Raw genomic sequence first — 15,571 nt, forward strand, 5'->3', positions numbered from 1 at the left:
ACAATGAATCATGGAACACTACATCAAAAACTAATGATGTAATGTATGGTGACTAACATAATAAAATAAAATTAAAAAAAAAAACTCATTCTGTATTCTAGATAACCAACTTCAAACAATTTGTTTCCTCTGATTTCAGAAGAACTACATGTTTTTAGAAAAATTAGAAAATACGGAAAAGAATTTATAAAAAAGAAAATTCACACAATTTTATCATCTAGAAAAAATCACTGTCAACATAATGACACATTTCTTTTTAGTCCTCTTTTTCTTATTAATTTGTAGGAGTTCTGAATGTGTTTTATAAACTTCAATACTCCATTATGTAAGTTAAGAACTTTTACTTCCATTTCACATTTTTAATTTCTTATACTTGGTTCCAAAATACGTTCTGGGGATTTTAAGTCTACACTGAATATACACCCTCAGAGAGAAATCTTATCTTTAAAATCCTGAATCTTTCAAAGTAGAAACAAAATATGTCTCTTCTACATTTACTGAAAACTTCTGGATTTCTGTACACTTCCTTTTAGATTTACGCCACAGCATTTTTCCTGTTATTTTCAGTATACTCTTTCCTATATTGCAGATAGAAAAATTATAGAATTTTAAGGGGCGCCTGGGTGGCTCAGTAGGTTAAGCATCTGCCTTCAGCTCAGGTCATGATCCCAGGGTCCTGGGACAGAGCCTGGCATCAGGTTCCCTGCTCAGCAGGGAGTCTGCTTCTCCATCATGCTCTCCCTGCTCCCTCATGCTCTCTCTTATAAATAAAATCTTTTTCTTTTTTTTTTTTTTTTAAAGATTTTTATTTGACAGAGAGAGACACAGCAAGAGAGGAAACACAAGCAGGGGGAGTGGGAGAGGGAGAAGCAGGCTTCCCGTGGAGCAGGGAGCCCAATGCGGAGCTCGATCCCAGCACCCTGGGATCATGAAATGAGCTGAAAGCAGATGCCTAACAACTGAGCCACCCAGGAGCCCCTCAAATAAAATCTTAAAAAAATTATAGAGTTTTAAATCATAAATGTGTAATGATCCCCCTCACTGAATTATCTTTTCTCTTTAAAAATTTATTTTTTTAGAAGATTTTATTTGAGAGAGAAAGAGAGCACAAGCGCGGGGGGAAGGCAGAAAGAGAGGGAGAAGCAGGCTCCCAGCTGAGCAGGGAGTCCCACATGGGGCTCGATCCCAGGACCCGGGATCATGACCTGCACTGAAGGCAGATGCTTAACCGACTGAGCCACCCAGGCACCCCAAGATTTATTTATTTGAGAGAGAGAGAGAGACAGCGAGTGTGAGCAGGGGGAAGGGCAGAAGGAGAGAGAGAATCCCAAGTAGACTCCCCACTGAGCTTGGAGTCTGATGCCGGCTTATCTCACAACCCTGAGATCCTGACCTGAGCCAAAATCAAGTTTTGGACACTTAACCGACTGAGCCACTCAGGTGTCCCTGAATTATCTTACTGCTCTAGTTTTTCAGTTGATTTTGTTGGCTATTTCTTTCCTTTTTTTTTTTTTTTAATTTCTTTATTCTAATTGCACTAATCAGCACTTCAGGAACGCTGAATATTCAGTATACAGCTCTGGAAATAAGTCTGAAAGTCTTTACTTAAAAAAAAAAAATCTAATGACTCAACTATATTTCAATTAAGAAAAGAAAAAAAATCAGTCTGGGGGCACCTGGCTGGCTCACTTGGTAGAGCATTCAACTCTTGGTTATAAGTTCGAGCCCCACAGTGGGTATAGAGATTACTTAAAAATAAAATCTTAAGGGGCCCCTGGGTGGCTCAATCAGTTAAGCAGCTGTCTATGGCTCAGGTCATGATTCCAGAGTCCTGGGATTGAGCCCCGCATCAGGCTCCCTGCTCAGCTGGGAGCCTGCTTCTCCCTCTCCCCCTGCTGTACTCTCTCATGCTCTCTGGCAAATAAATAAAATCTTTAAAAAAATAAAATGAAATCTTAAAAAAGAAAATCAGTCTGGCTTCAGTGGCCAAAAGAAACAACAAAAAATAATGATACTGATAATGGAAGATACCTTATTGTAGTCCTGATTTTAATTAGAATGCTTTAAATGTTTCATCACTGAGTATTCTTGTTTATATATGTGTATTACCTTTTGATTGGGTGTATGTTTATAATGTCAATCTGTATTTCTTATTAAAAGTCTAAAGGAAGTTAGGTTTTTATATTATGATAGTTTTCCTGTCCTATTAATATGGTGAATTATATTAAGATATGCTCATTTCCAGGGGCGCCTGGGTGGCTCAGTTGTTAAGCATCTGCCTTCGGCTCAGGTCATGATCCCATCATGATCCCAGGGTCCTGGGATCAAGCTCCGCATCAGGTTCCCTGCTCTGCCAGAAGCCTGCTTCTCCCTCTCCCACTCCCCCTGCCTGTGTTCCCTCTCTCTGTCAAATAAATAAAATCTTAAAAAAAAAAAAAAAAAGATGTCATTTCCATTTGTTATTATTTTATCTAGAATTTCTGCCTCATTCACAAGTGAGGTTTTCTAGAGACTTTCTTTTTGCTCTTATTTTAGGTTTAGGTATCAGTGTTATGTTGACCTCTTTCTACTTTTTTTTTTAATTGGAAAGAATTAGGTTGGTTTGGAACAAATTAAGTATCAGTAGCATCAACTCTTCTCTGAATATAGTCAAGAAAGTGCCTGAAGTCAGTGGGAGTTCTTGTTTGTTTGCTGAGGGAGGAGGCAGATGGACAAAGGAAGAAGTATAATTTCTCAATTTCTTTCATGGTTTTTAGTCTATAAATTTCTCATTTGGTCGTTTGTATATTCCTAGAAACGTAATTTCAGTAAGGTTTTCAGACAGATTAGCATCGAATTATACAAGCTCTGCTAAAGAAGCCATTCTATAATTAAAAAAGCTCCTTTCTGGGACGCCTGGGTGGCTCAGTTGGTTAAGTGTCTATCGTTGGCTGAGGTCATGATCTCTGGGTCCTGGGATATAGCCCCGCATCGGGCTTCCTGCTCAGCAAGGAGTCTGCTTCTCTCTCTCCCTCTGTCCCACCCCACTGCGCGTTCTCTCTCAAATAAATAAAATCGTTAAAAAAAAAAAATTACTTTCCAAGGCACCTGGGTGGCTCAGTGGGTTGAACGGCCTACTCTTGATTTTGGCTCAGACAACAATCTTAGGGTTGTGCGGTTGAGTCCCGCCTGGAGCCCAGCAAGGGGCTGTGCTCAGTGGAAAGTCGGCTTGAGATTCTCTCCCTCTTCCCCTCCCCCTGCTTGTGTGCTCATGTTCTCTCTAAAATAAATAAATCTTTAAAAAACAGTTACTTTCGAGGTGCCTGGGTGGCTCAGTCGTTAAGCGTCTGCCTTTGGCTCAGGTCATGATCCCAGGGTCCTGGGATCGAGCCCCGCATCGGGCTCCCTGCTCCACGGGAAGACTGCTTCTCCCTCTCCCATTCCCCCTGCTTGTGTTCCCTCTCGCTGTGTCTCTTTCTGTCAAATAAATAAATAAAATCTTTCAAAGAAAAAGAAAAAAAGCTACTTTTCCCCTTTCCATTTTACCTGTTTTTGAGAATGAGAGCTCTCTCTCATGTTTCTTGATTTAGCTAGCTATTGAATCAACTCTTTAATTAGTTGAATTATTTATTTTTTTTAATTAAACCACATGGAGTCATTCTCATTCACACTGACAAATATTTGAGAATATCAGTTTTTAGGCTATTCTCCTCTTGGCACAATTTTGTGTCCAGATATCTTAAAAATTCTATTTACTGGGTGCCTGGGTGGCTCAGTTGGTTAAGCGACTGCCTTCGGCTCAGGTCATGATCCCAGCCAGGGTCCTGGGATCGAGTCCCACATCGGGCTCCCTGCTCAGCGGGGAGCCTGCTTCTCCCTCTGCCTCTCTCTCTCTCTCTCTCTGTCTCTTATGAATAAAGGAATAAAATCTTTAAAAAAAAAAAAAATTCTATTTACTTCTTTTATATATCAAAATAATACATGGTTATAAAAATCCAAGTATTAAAACAGAAAAGATATATGTACAAAGTATAAGGCAACTGCAATCCTACCCCTTGAATAAATACCATTAAAATTTTGTGGTCCTCTAGAAGCTTTTTCTCAATGCACATAGAAACATACAGGGGCAACCTGGGTGGCTCAGTCGGTGGAGCGTCTGACTCTTGATCTCAGGGCCTGATCTCAAGGTTATGGGTTCAAGCTCCACACTGGGCATAGAGCCTACTTAAAACAAAATAAAACATAACAAAAACAGACACATATATTCCCCCACTTAAAAAAACAAAAAAACAGAAGATTATGTTATTCATACTACTTTGTAGCAAGCTTTTTATTCTCCCAATGTGATGTGCTCTGGCATCTCTACCCCAGTATATACAGCATCCTCATTCTTTATAACTGCAGTACGATATTCCATTCCTGTTTGATTAGCATATAGTTTGCATCCAATTTTTGCCATCATAAAAAATATTGTCGTGAACATCCCTGTATAGAACTTTCTCCACACTCAACAAGCTTTCCTGTAGGGGAAAAAAAATCTATAAATAGTATTGTGGTTAAGGGGTTTGAGTGATTTCATTGATATGAGGAATTCTTAAAATCTCAGAAACAAACTGAGGGTTGCTAGAGTGGTGGGGGGTGGGAGGGATGGGGTGGCTGGGTGATAGACATTGGGGAGAGTATGTGCTATGGTGAGCGCTGTGAACTGTGTAAGACTGTTGAATCACAGATCTGTACCTCTAAAACAAATAATACATTATATGTTAAAAAAAAATAGAAGAAGATAGCAGGAGGGGAAGAATGAAGGTGGGGAAGTCGGAGGGGGAGATAAACCATGAGAGACTATGGACTCTGAAAAACAAACAGGGTTCTAGAGGGGAGGGGGGTAGGAGGATGGGTTAGCCTAGTGATGGGTATTAAAGAGGGCACGTTCTGCATGGAGCACTGGATGTTATACGCAAATAATGAATCATGGAACACTACATCTAAAACTAATGATGTAATGTATGGTGATTAACATAATAAAAAAACAAAAAAAGGGGGGGTATGAGTGATTTCAATCTTTAAACCTCGACAATAAGTGAAGATGGATGTTATATTTTTAAAACTGTTTTACTGAAACACACAGAGAGCATACAACTCATATTTAAAATGTAACACTCAATAAATTTTCACAAAGTGAACACACATAACCAACATCCAGATCAGGAAACAGAATATTATAAGAATTTCAGACACCTCCCTTTGTGCCCGTGTGATTACACACTTTTGATTAATTTTGCTTGTTTTTGTACAATTTTAAAAAAAGATTTATTTGAGAGAGAAAGAACATGCACGCAGAGAGTGGCGGGGGGATAGAGGGAGATGGAGAGAATCAATCTCAAGCAGACTCCCTGCTGAGCATGGAGCCTGACTCCATGACCTGAGCTGGAATCAAGAGTCCGATGCGGGCGCCTGGGTGGCTCAGTTAGTTAAGCGACTGCCTTCGGCTCAGGTCATGATCCTGGAGTCCCGGGATCGAGTCCCGCATCGGGCTCTCTGCTCGGCAGGGAGTCTGCTTCTCCCTCTGACCCTCCCCCTCTCATGCTCTCTCTCTCTCATTCTCTCTCTCAAATAAATAAATAAAATCTTAAAAAAAAAAGAGAGATGCTTAACCAACTGAGCCACCCAGGCATCCCGTGTTTTTGTACATTGTATAAATGGAATCATATACAATATACCCAGAGTTTTCCAAATTGCACCAAGGGCGCCTGGGGAACTGTAAGGAACTTTAAATTTGAGAGAAATGATACTCAACATCTGTATTACACCATACCAACTACTAGATTGCTATATTCTTTTCAGTGATGTCTAATCTTTGTTAATAAGCTGCATTTTCAGTGGTTGCTATAATAATAAGTATCGTATAAAAGTCAACATGGAACAGGGGCACCTGGGTGGCTCAGTCAGTTAAGTGTCTGACTTCAGCTCAGGTCATGATCTCAGGGTCCTGGGATCAAGCCCCATGTCAGGTTCCGCACCCAGTGGGGAGTCTGCTTGTCCCTCTGCCCTTCCTCCCACCCCCATGTTCTCTCTCTAAAATAAATAAATAAAATCTTTAAAAAAAGTTCATCATGGAACAATGAGGGTGGTGCGTGTCCAACCGGATTCCAAGATTTGAGAAGTTGTACAGTGCTAAACATACACATCCCAATAATAAGTGTTATGGGGTGCCTGGGTGGCTCAGTTGGTTAAGCATCTGCCTTCAGCTAGGCAGGTCATGATCCAGGAGTCCTAGGATCAAGCCCTGTGTCTGGCTCCCTGCTCAGCAGAGAGTCTGCTTCTCCCTCTCCCTCTGCCCCTCCCTACCGTTCATGCTCTCAATCTCTCTCTAATAAATAAAATCTTTAAAAAAATTAGTAATTGCGTTTAACAATAAAGTAAAAATACTATTTTTTCTTTCAATTTCTGTGCATTATTTTTTAATGGCTCTTAAGTTGTTAGGACGCATGTATTATTAGGTTATCTGTATCTACTACTTAAAAAATAGAACCGTTAGGTATTTCTTTTGGCCTAGGAGTGCCATGAACCAACTGCTGGGAAGGGAGAAAGTCTGGGAGCCTCTGGTGTATATTCCTGTCACTGGCTTCTTATACTCAGTGTCACTTGTGAGATTCATTCATATTGTGTCAAACAGTTGCAGTTCACTCATTTTCTTTTTTTCTTTCTTTAATAGGCTCCACGCCCAACCTGGGGCTTGAACTCACAACCCTGAGATCAAGAGTCACACGCTCTACCGACTGAGCCAGCCAGGTGACTCCATTCATTTTCATGGCATAATATTCCACTACATGACTATTCCACAATTTATTTATTAATCCAATTGATGGACATTTAGACAGTTTATACTTCTTGGCTTTTATGAATAGTGTTGCTATGAACATTCTTTTTGTGTGTGTGAATTTTTTAAATTTTAATTCCAGTTTAGTTTACATACAGTGTTATATTAGTTTCAGGTGTACAAAACAGTGATTCAACATTTCTATACATTACTTAGTGCTCATCACAATGTGAATTCCTGATTCCCTTCACCTACTTTAACCACCCCCCACACCCATCTCCCATCTGGTAACCATCAGTTTGTTTTTTTAAGATTTATTTATTTGAGAGAGAGAGAGAGAACCCGTGCTTGGTGGCGGGGTGAGGGAAGCAGAGGGAGAGAAACTTCAGACTCCCCAATCACTGCGGAGACTGACATGGGGCTGGATCTCACAACCCTGAGATCATGACCTGAGTCAAAATCAAGAGTCAGGACACTTGGGCACCTGGGTGGCTCAGTTGGTTAAGCGACTGCCTTCGGCTCGGGTCACGATCCTGGGGTCCTGGGATCAAGCTCCGCATCAGGCTCCCTGCTCCGCGGGAAGCCTGCTTCTCCCTCTCCCACTCCCCCTGCTTGTGTTCCCTTTCTCACTCTCCTTGTTCATTAAATAAATAAAATCTTAAAAAAGAAGAGTCAGGATACTTAACCAACTGAGCCACCCAGGCCCCCCAGTTTGCTTTCTATATTTAAGAGTCTTTTTTCCTTTGTTTTGAAAGATTTTTTTAAAAAGATTTTATGTATATATGTATTTATTTATTTATTTGAGAGAGAAAGAGAGAAGGTGGGGGAGGAGAGGGACAAGCAGACTTTGCACTGAGCCCAACACAGGGCTGATCCCAGGACCCTGAGATCATGACCTGAGCCAAAATCAAGAGTCAGAGGCTTAACCAACTGAGCTACCCAGGAACCCCCATTTTGAACATTCTTTTTTTTTTTTTTTAAAGATTTTATTTATTTATTTGACAGAGAGAGACAGAGAGAGGGAACACAAGCAGGCAGAGTAGGAGAGGGAGAAGCAGGCTCCCCACTGAGCAGAGAGCCCGATGCGGGGCTCGATCCCAGGACCCTGGGATCATGACCTGAGCCGAAGGCAGACGCTTAACGACTGAGCCACCCAGGCGCCCCTCATTTTGAACATTCTTAAGTGTACATTTCTTGGAAGTGGAATTACTGTGTTACAGGATATGTATATGCTCAGTTTTACTAGACAATGCTAGTTTTCCAAAATAGTACATCAATTTACACTCCCACTAACAATGTACGAGTTCTGATTCCTCCATGTCCTTACTAACATTTTTTTTTCAGTCATTCTGAGGAATGCACAGTAAGACAGCAATTTCCCTGACGACAAAATGAGGTTGAGTCCCTTTTCAAAAGTTTGATCAGCCCTTTGAATATACTTTTTAGAGTCAAGTTCTTTCCCCATTTAAAAAAAATGAGTTATTTTTCATTTCCTTAATATTAGTTCTTTAGATGGAGGATGAGTCCTTGATTTAGACATATGTCCTGCAAGTATCTTTTCCCACTTCTCCCAGTCTGTGCTTGGCTTTTCACTTTCTTAATGTTATCTTTTCATGAACAGATGTTCTTGATCTTAATATAGTCCAATTTATCAAATTATCTTTATATTTAGGCCATTTTCTATACTATTAAATAAACCTTTGCTGACATAGTGAAAACTTTTTTCCTAAAAAACTGCTTTTCACATTTAGGTCAGCAAACCATCCAAAAATGATCACCATGTATGGTGTAAGGTAAGGTCATATACTGTTCCCCCAAATGGATACCTAATTGACCAATACCATTAATTTGACTTTCCTTTCCTACTGTACCAGTGTCACTTGTATCATAAGTCAGGTGACAGTATATGTATCAGTGTGTTTCTGGAATGTTTTGTTCCACTGGTCTATTTGTTTATCCATGTGCCAATACCATATTATTTTAATTGCTATGGCTTGATATTTGGTAGTGTGAGTTCTCCAGATTTTCTTTCTTCTTCCTCATGATTGCCTTGGCTTGATTCTGCATTTCAGTTGAGCATCTTTTGATGTTTATTGGCCATTCATATCTTCCCCTTCTATGAGCTGTCTGTTCAGGTCTTCTGGAAATGAGTTGGTTACTCTTTACATACTGATTAGTATTAGATTTTTCTGTATTAGAAAATACACCCCTTATCTGTCAAATATTGTCATTTCCATAGTCTTTAAAAAATGCTTACAATTTTCCCCCTATTTTTTTTATGTACTTAAAAGTATCAATTTCTGGGCACCTGGGTGGCTCAGTTGGTTAAGCGACTGCCTTCAGCTCAGGTCATGATCCCAGGGTCCTGGGATCGAGTCCCGCATCGGGCTCCCTGCTCTGCGGGGAGCCTGCTTCTCCCTCTCCCACTCCCCCTGCTTGTGTTCCCTCTCTCGCTGTGTCTCTCTCTGTCAAAATAAATAAATAAAATCTTAAAAAAAAAAAAAAGTATCAATTTCTTTTTTTCCTTCTAGGTTCTGGTTTCATGCTTAGAAAAGCCTTTCCTGTGCCAAGATAGCATTACAATGTTGGCCATTGTAACAGAGGACTTTGCCTGTTACATTACTTATTTTTATAATGTTGGACATTTTTTAAATTTGTAAAGTACCTTAATAATTTTTTAAAGATTTTATTTATTTGAGAGAGAGAGTATGCGCATGCATGCAAGCAGGGGAAAGGGCAGAGGGAGAAACAGACTCCCCACTGAGCAGGGAGCCTGACGCAGGACTCAATCCCAGGACTCCGGGATCATGACTTGAGCTGAAGGCAACCTCTTAACTGACTGAGCCACCCAGGCGCCCTTAATAATTTGTTTAAAGAAGAAATTTCAGTCATTTCCCACTACAAGACACTGACCCAATAATTTATTGATACTTTTTTAAAGATTTTACTTATTCATTTATTTGTTTGTTTAATGGGAGGGTGGAAAGGAGCAGAGGGAGAAGGGACAAGCAGACTCTGTGAGCTGAGCTTGGAACTCCACATGGGGCTCAATCTCATGACCCTGAGATCATGACCTGAACTGAAATCAAGAGTCAGATGCTTAACCGACTAAGCCACCCAGGCACCCCTATTCTGATACTTTTATGATTTCCTTTGCCATATTTAAATCTTTTTTTTCTCTCCAAGATTTTATCCATTTATTTGAGAAAGAGATAGAGCAAGTGGGGAGAGGGGCAGAGGAAAAGGGAGAGAGAGAATCTTAATCAGACTCCATACCAAGCAGAGCCCAGTACAGGGCTTGATCGCACAATCCTGAGACCATGACCTGAGCCAAAACAAAGAGTCGAACACTTAAGAGACAGCCACCTAGGCACCCCAGCCATATTTAAATCTTTAATTCACCTGGAAGTCATTTTAATATATGGTGTGACGTAGAGGTCGCCAAACAGCCAGTTGTCCAAGGTATTTTTAGATATTTCCCCCATTTATTTATTTATTTATTTATTTTAAGATTTTATTTATTTTTTAGAGAGCAAGCGAGAGGGAAACAGCATGAGAGGGGAGAGGGTCAGAGGGAGAAGCAGGCCCCCCGCCGAGCCGGGAGCCCGATGCGGGACTCGACCCCAGGACCCCAGGATCATGACCTGAGCCGAAGGCAGACGCTGAACCATCTGAGCCACCCAGGCGCTCTAGATATTTCCCCCATTTAAAATATAGCATTGTCTCATAACTTTATCATTTAACAAATTCTTAAATATGCTTTGATTTCTACCTAGACTGCTTACTGTGTTCTATAATTTATCTGTTCTTGTGCCAACGCTACACTGTTTTAAAATACGTACCTTTCTCATATACTTTAACGCACAACTCTAAGTATGTACACCTTCAAAATTTCTGACTCATTTATTCTCAATAATCAATTCCCCCAGATGAACTTCATTATCACTTTCCTATACCAATAAAGTTCTGAGTGCCTGATTCATGTATCAGATAAATTCACAGCTTAAACCGAGATGAGCTGACATTATTTATAACATATTACCTTACCATCCAGAGATACATGGTATGGTGGGCTATTTGCGGTCTTTTATACCCCTCCCCCATAGTTTTAGTTCTCAATTTATTAATCCCAGGAGCTCTTTATATGAAAACATTATTAACTCTTTGGCTGTCAAATATGTTGCAAGAATTTTTTTTTCAATTTGTTAACAAAGATTATCAGAATATTAGTTGAGGCATTATATAGCTATACAACAGAAATATATGCAGAAAAGGAAAAAATTAACTCTAAAGTCAGGCATTAACTTGTATGGTTTTCAGCATAAGACTTACAATTATAATAAAAACCAAAATTGTTAAGGTTAAGCCTGAAAATAATAAATAAAACACATTACGGAAACACTTCACCTAGCCAAAACTTAACTCTATGGCCAATTTTGTAATCGGAATAGGACACAAAATAGACCGTTCAGCAGTTTGAAAGATTCATAAACTTCATTCTTTAAAAAACCCAGCCCTTCACTCTATTTGCGTTCACTTGGTATACAATTTTACAATTCCTTCTATTTATCTTTCCGTTTCTTAAACCTAAATGATTGAGCAACCTTGGTTAAAAGCTATTCAGATTCAAAGACATTATTTTGTAACATATGGATTTTTATTGAACCATCTATACTACCTGTCATTTTTTAAAATTTTATTTTTTCCACCTGCATTAAAAAAAAAAAAAAAGATTTATTTATTTGAGAGCCAGAGAGACAGCGCATTGGGGGGAGAGGGGCAGAGGGAGAGGGAAAGAGAATCCCAAGCAGACTCCCTGTGACCACAGAGCCCGATGCCCAGCTGGATCTCACCACCCTGAGATCATGACCTGAGTCGAAATCAAGAGTTGGACACTTAACCGACTGAGCCACCCAGGCGCTCCCCACCTGTCATTTTTTAAAACACATTTTTAGTGAACTTCCCTTCCCATAAACATCAGCAGCCATTTCCAACTTCAGTTTAGCCTTCCTACATAGAAGCCACCACTCTTATCCCTACTCTCAGCAGATGACCTTACCGTTCACAACAACCATTCTTTGCAAACTTAACTATGCTGATACTTTATGTCCCCAACTCCTTCCATCTTATCTTAGAGAAACAAGTATTCTTTCCCCAACTTCAATTCCTTCCCCAACCAATACCTTAATTTATGCATGGTGAAGGAAGAGGCAAGACTCATTAATTAATGCTCCTGTTCAGGGACTCTGCTTCATAATTCATTTCCCACCTCACTTGTACAATTAAACTCTCATTCCATTTTGGTTTCTGCCATTCAGCCAATAAATATATTCTAATGTCTTCCATTCTTTAAAAAAATCCCTTTACATTTTACCCTTTCTATATATCAACACCTCTCTCCTTTCCCTTCCTTAGGGAGCAGTCAGCATGCCTACTTCACCTCCCATTCATTCCATAATCCCATCTCCTAAAGCTTTATGACTGTGCCTTGCCTGAAGCTACTCACAAAAAAATTAACACAGTGACACTGGACTACAACATTCAAGAGGAATGGGGTATTTTTTGATTCCACAAATATTATAATTTTGTCTGTGACTATGCCTACTGATGGAAGTTGGGACTGCTGAAGGAATCTGATAATGACTTTCTCCTTGGTTCTAACTTGGATAAAATTGGAAACTTGTAAGCAGCCTCTTAAAATGTTCACAAATTGGGCAGGGGATGAGTATCTTATAATCATATGCATTAAAATGCTTAGAAAGTTTTTATGTTTATGTACTGATACCATGTTTTAAAGTAAGAAAAGTTCCTTCTTCTATTTCCATCAAAGATTCAAGTCCAGTAATTAGTTCTATAAATGTCTTTTATCAATTACCTCAAAATGCAAAATCTTCTCAAGCAAGAAAGCAAGGAACACAGGAACTAAATACTAAGTATTAGACCTTGACTGAATTACTTAACTTTATCACCTTTAACATAGGGTTATGCCTTACTCTATAGTTTAATTGTGAGAATTAAACAAGACAACACGTGTAAAAGCACTTAACACAGTTCCCGGCACATGTTAAATACCTTCCTTCATTCACTTCAGCACAATGCCACACTCTAAACAAAGAACTATTTAGAAGTGTACCAAAAAGAAGCAATATTAAAACTTTGTGGAAAACAAAACAAAACAAAACTTCGTGAACTACGTGAAACAGAAAATGTGGCAAAAGCACTATCTGTTCATACTAGTAATAATAATCTGCAAATGAAAAGCTTCAATTAGGAGCCAAAGTGACTAGAAGATGGTCAAGTATACTCTGAGAGAATTCAAGCAGTAACTGTACTTTGCTTGAATTTCCAATTATTTCCTCTTAGGAGTGTAAAAGATTACATAAGATTTAATATAATGGACAGAGTAAGCATACACACAAAGCTGTAGTTTCCCAGGCTGAGAAAGACAAATTTAAACTCACCCTACCTTGGGAGGAATGAATCTTAAATATACAAAATTTCCTTAGATACATACAAAAGTAAATCAATTTATCAAAGGGATTTGGGATGAAGGGAGGTTTTCACTACCCCAGGGCCAAATAAACTGAATAACCAAAATAAATCTTCTCCAAATATTATGGGGGGGGGAAACCATTTGAATTGTTAGAATTGGTGTAATGCAGCTGGATTTAGTAGAATGGAGCAAGTCAGCTGCTTTCTGAAAAAATATGCTGGGGTGGAGAAAGTGGGCAATCTTCCCAATAAAACAACTGCCATAAAACACCATATATATATATATATAAGAACATACACATCTGTTAAATATCACTTTACACTGTGTTCTAGCCAAGTTACTAATCAAGAGGAAGTATTTAAGATCTAAAAAATAAATCATACTCCACTTCTGGTCACATTTTGCACGGGTGGCTACTGGAGAGTACTGGAGAGTTATCCACGCAGATTCCAGGCAATGAGGACTGAATAATAAGTCCACTGTTCACATTCAAATGTGGGGGGGGGGGGAGAGGAAAAGGGAGGCTCCGAGACCATAAAGTTCTCCTCCCTCTCCAAACACTGCAAAAAACTGTCCACGTCTAAGACACTTACCCTTGAAACTCCTTGGAGAGTGACTTGGGAGACTTTTTGTTCAGATTTCTGAGAGGGAGCTATTTAGGAATGCTGCAAAATTGCAACTTCCAAATACATGAACATAAAGCATTTCTTTTCTTTCAGGAAAGATTTCCCCCTTTCCTCTCAAATGGTTTATCACTACTCACGTATTAACAAAATCCCCAATTCAACCCCAAGTATAAACAAAAACCAAAGCTTTAAAGAACATGTGAATAAAGCACACAACTATTTCCAGTAAATCCTCAATTCCCTCACGATTAGGATGAGGAAGGAGAAACGAAGAACACGAAGCAGAAAAAAATACTTGGGAAGAGAGGCGGCAAGGGAAAGCAGGAAGGGGGAATAAGAGCAGATCAAAAAGTTCAGCTAATGCTGACACTTAACCTGGGTAAGAAAGGGCAGAAAATATCCTGAAGGCAAAGGCTAGAAGTTGAAGGACTGAGTGGGACAGGGGCGCAACAGAGGAAGTCCACGCAAAAGGCCTCCCCAAGGTGGGGGGGCACCGTGTAGGAGGGAACACCAAAAAACGGGGAGAGACTCATTAGGAAGAGATGCCAATCAAGGCCCAAGAGCTTGAAAGTCAGAGGATATGGAGCCAGGGTACTCCTATACTGCAACCCGGAGACCGCACCAGATGTCTCGGGAGGCGATCCCGCTACGAGGGGTGAGGGGTTAACTGCGGGGGTTCGCAGACGTGGAAGGGGGTGCGGCCCCAGGGGTTGCGGCAGGGGAGCGGGGAGCAGGGAGCAGGCCCACCGCCCGTACCTTGTAGTAAACATCGAACTGGATGTTCTCGGGCAAGGAGCGGATGTCTCGGCGGGAGCGGATGTAGTTGTCCACGACAGCGGAGATGGCGGTGTTATACAGAGTCTCTGGGATCCACTCTAGTTCCACGGCCGCCATCTTCCTTGCCTCCTCCTCCGCCTCCTCCGCCTCCTCCTCCCGAAGGCCCCCGCCTCCCTCCGTAGCGAACTCCTCTGCGGCCCCGGAGGATTCGGACGGGCGGCGGCAGCCACGCGGCCACAGGGCAGAAGCGCACGGCCGCCCTGGCTCCTCCCGGGCGGGCTGTAGGGCAGCAGCGGCGCACGCAGGCCCGGGTAAACAGCGCGGCACGGAGCCAGAGACAGCCAAGCCCAGGCCTCACATTCCGGGTTTGAGAGAAACCCGGGTTCCGTCCCAGCGCGGAGCTCTGCAGGGGCGGGGCTGCGTGTGCGGCGTCATGACGTCAGCGCACGCCGACGCGCGGGAGGGAAGGAATGCGGCAGGCGGAAAACTTGGAAAGAAAAGAGCCGTGGTTCTCTCCACAGAGAACGTACTTTCTGAGGGGCCCGGAGTTGGTGGGTGGAGGTGGGCTTTGTACACTGGACGAGTAACCCTCTCCCGTGCCGGGTTACGCGGGCGCGTCAGTCCCTTCAGCAAATCCTGCCTCGAGAGTTCTTAGGCATGGACCTTATTGAGGCTCAGGTAAAAGTTTGGATCCTTTTCCTCACAAAAATGCACATTATCAGTACATTGAAAATCATGCATTCAGGGATCTCACATGGGTCTAGACACTCTTAGACTCCGGTCCCTAAGCCAAGTTAGGAACCTTCGGTCCAGGAACTAAGGGTCATCATGGGTCATTGTATAACCATTTGCATTGTTTGAACTTTTTTACCATAT

General features: G+C 41.1%; 1 protein-coding gene across 1 annotated transcript in view; it reads right to left on the minus strand.

Annotated features, from left to right (window-relative positions):
• APPBP2 (amyloid beta precursor protein binding protein 2) overlaps positions 1-15,100 on the minus strand; it is a 62,042-nt gene extending 46,942 nt beyond the window's left edge. Inside the window, exon 1 of the mRNA XM_035026667.1 lies at positions 14,675-15,100. Coding sequence (XP_034882558.1) covers positions 14,675-14,812 — 138 coding nt within the window. The 5' untranslated portion in view covers positions 14,813-15,100. The remainder of the gene's footprint in view (positions 1-14,674) is intronic.
• Positions 15,101-15,571: the final 471 nt, after the last annotated feature.

Source organism: Mirounga leonina, unplaced genomic scaffold (assembly GCF_011800145.1).
Source record: "Mirounga leonina isolate KUSES-001 unplaced genomic scaffold, KU_Mleo_1.0 Mir_200, whole genome shotgun sequence".
NCBI lineage: Eukaryota > Metazoa > Chordata > Mammalia > Carnivora > Phocidae > Mirounga > Mirounga leonina.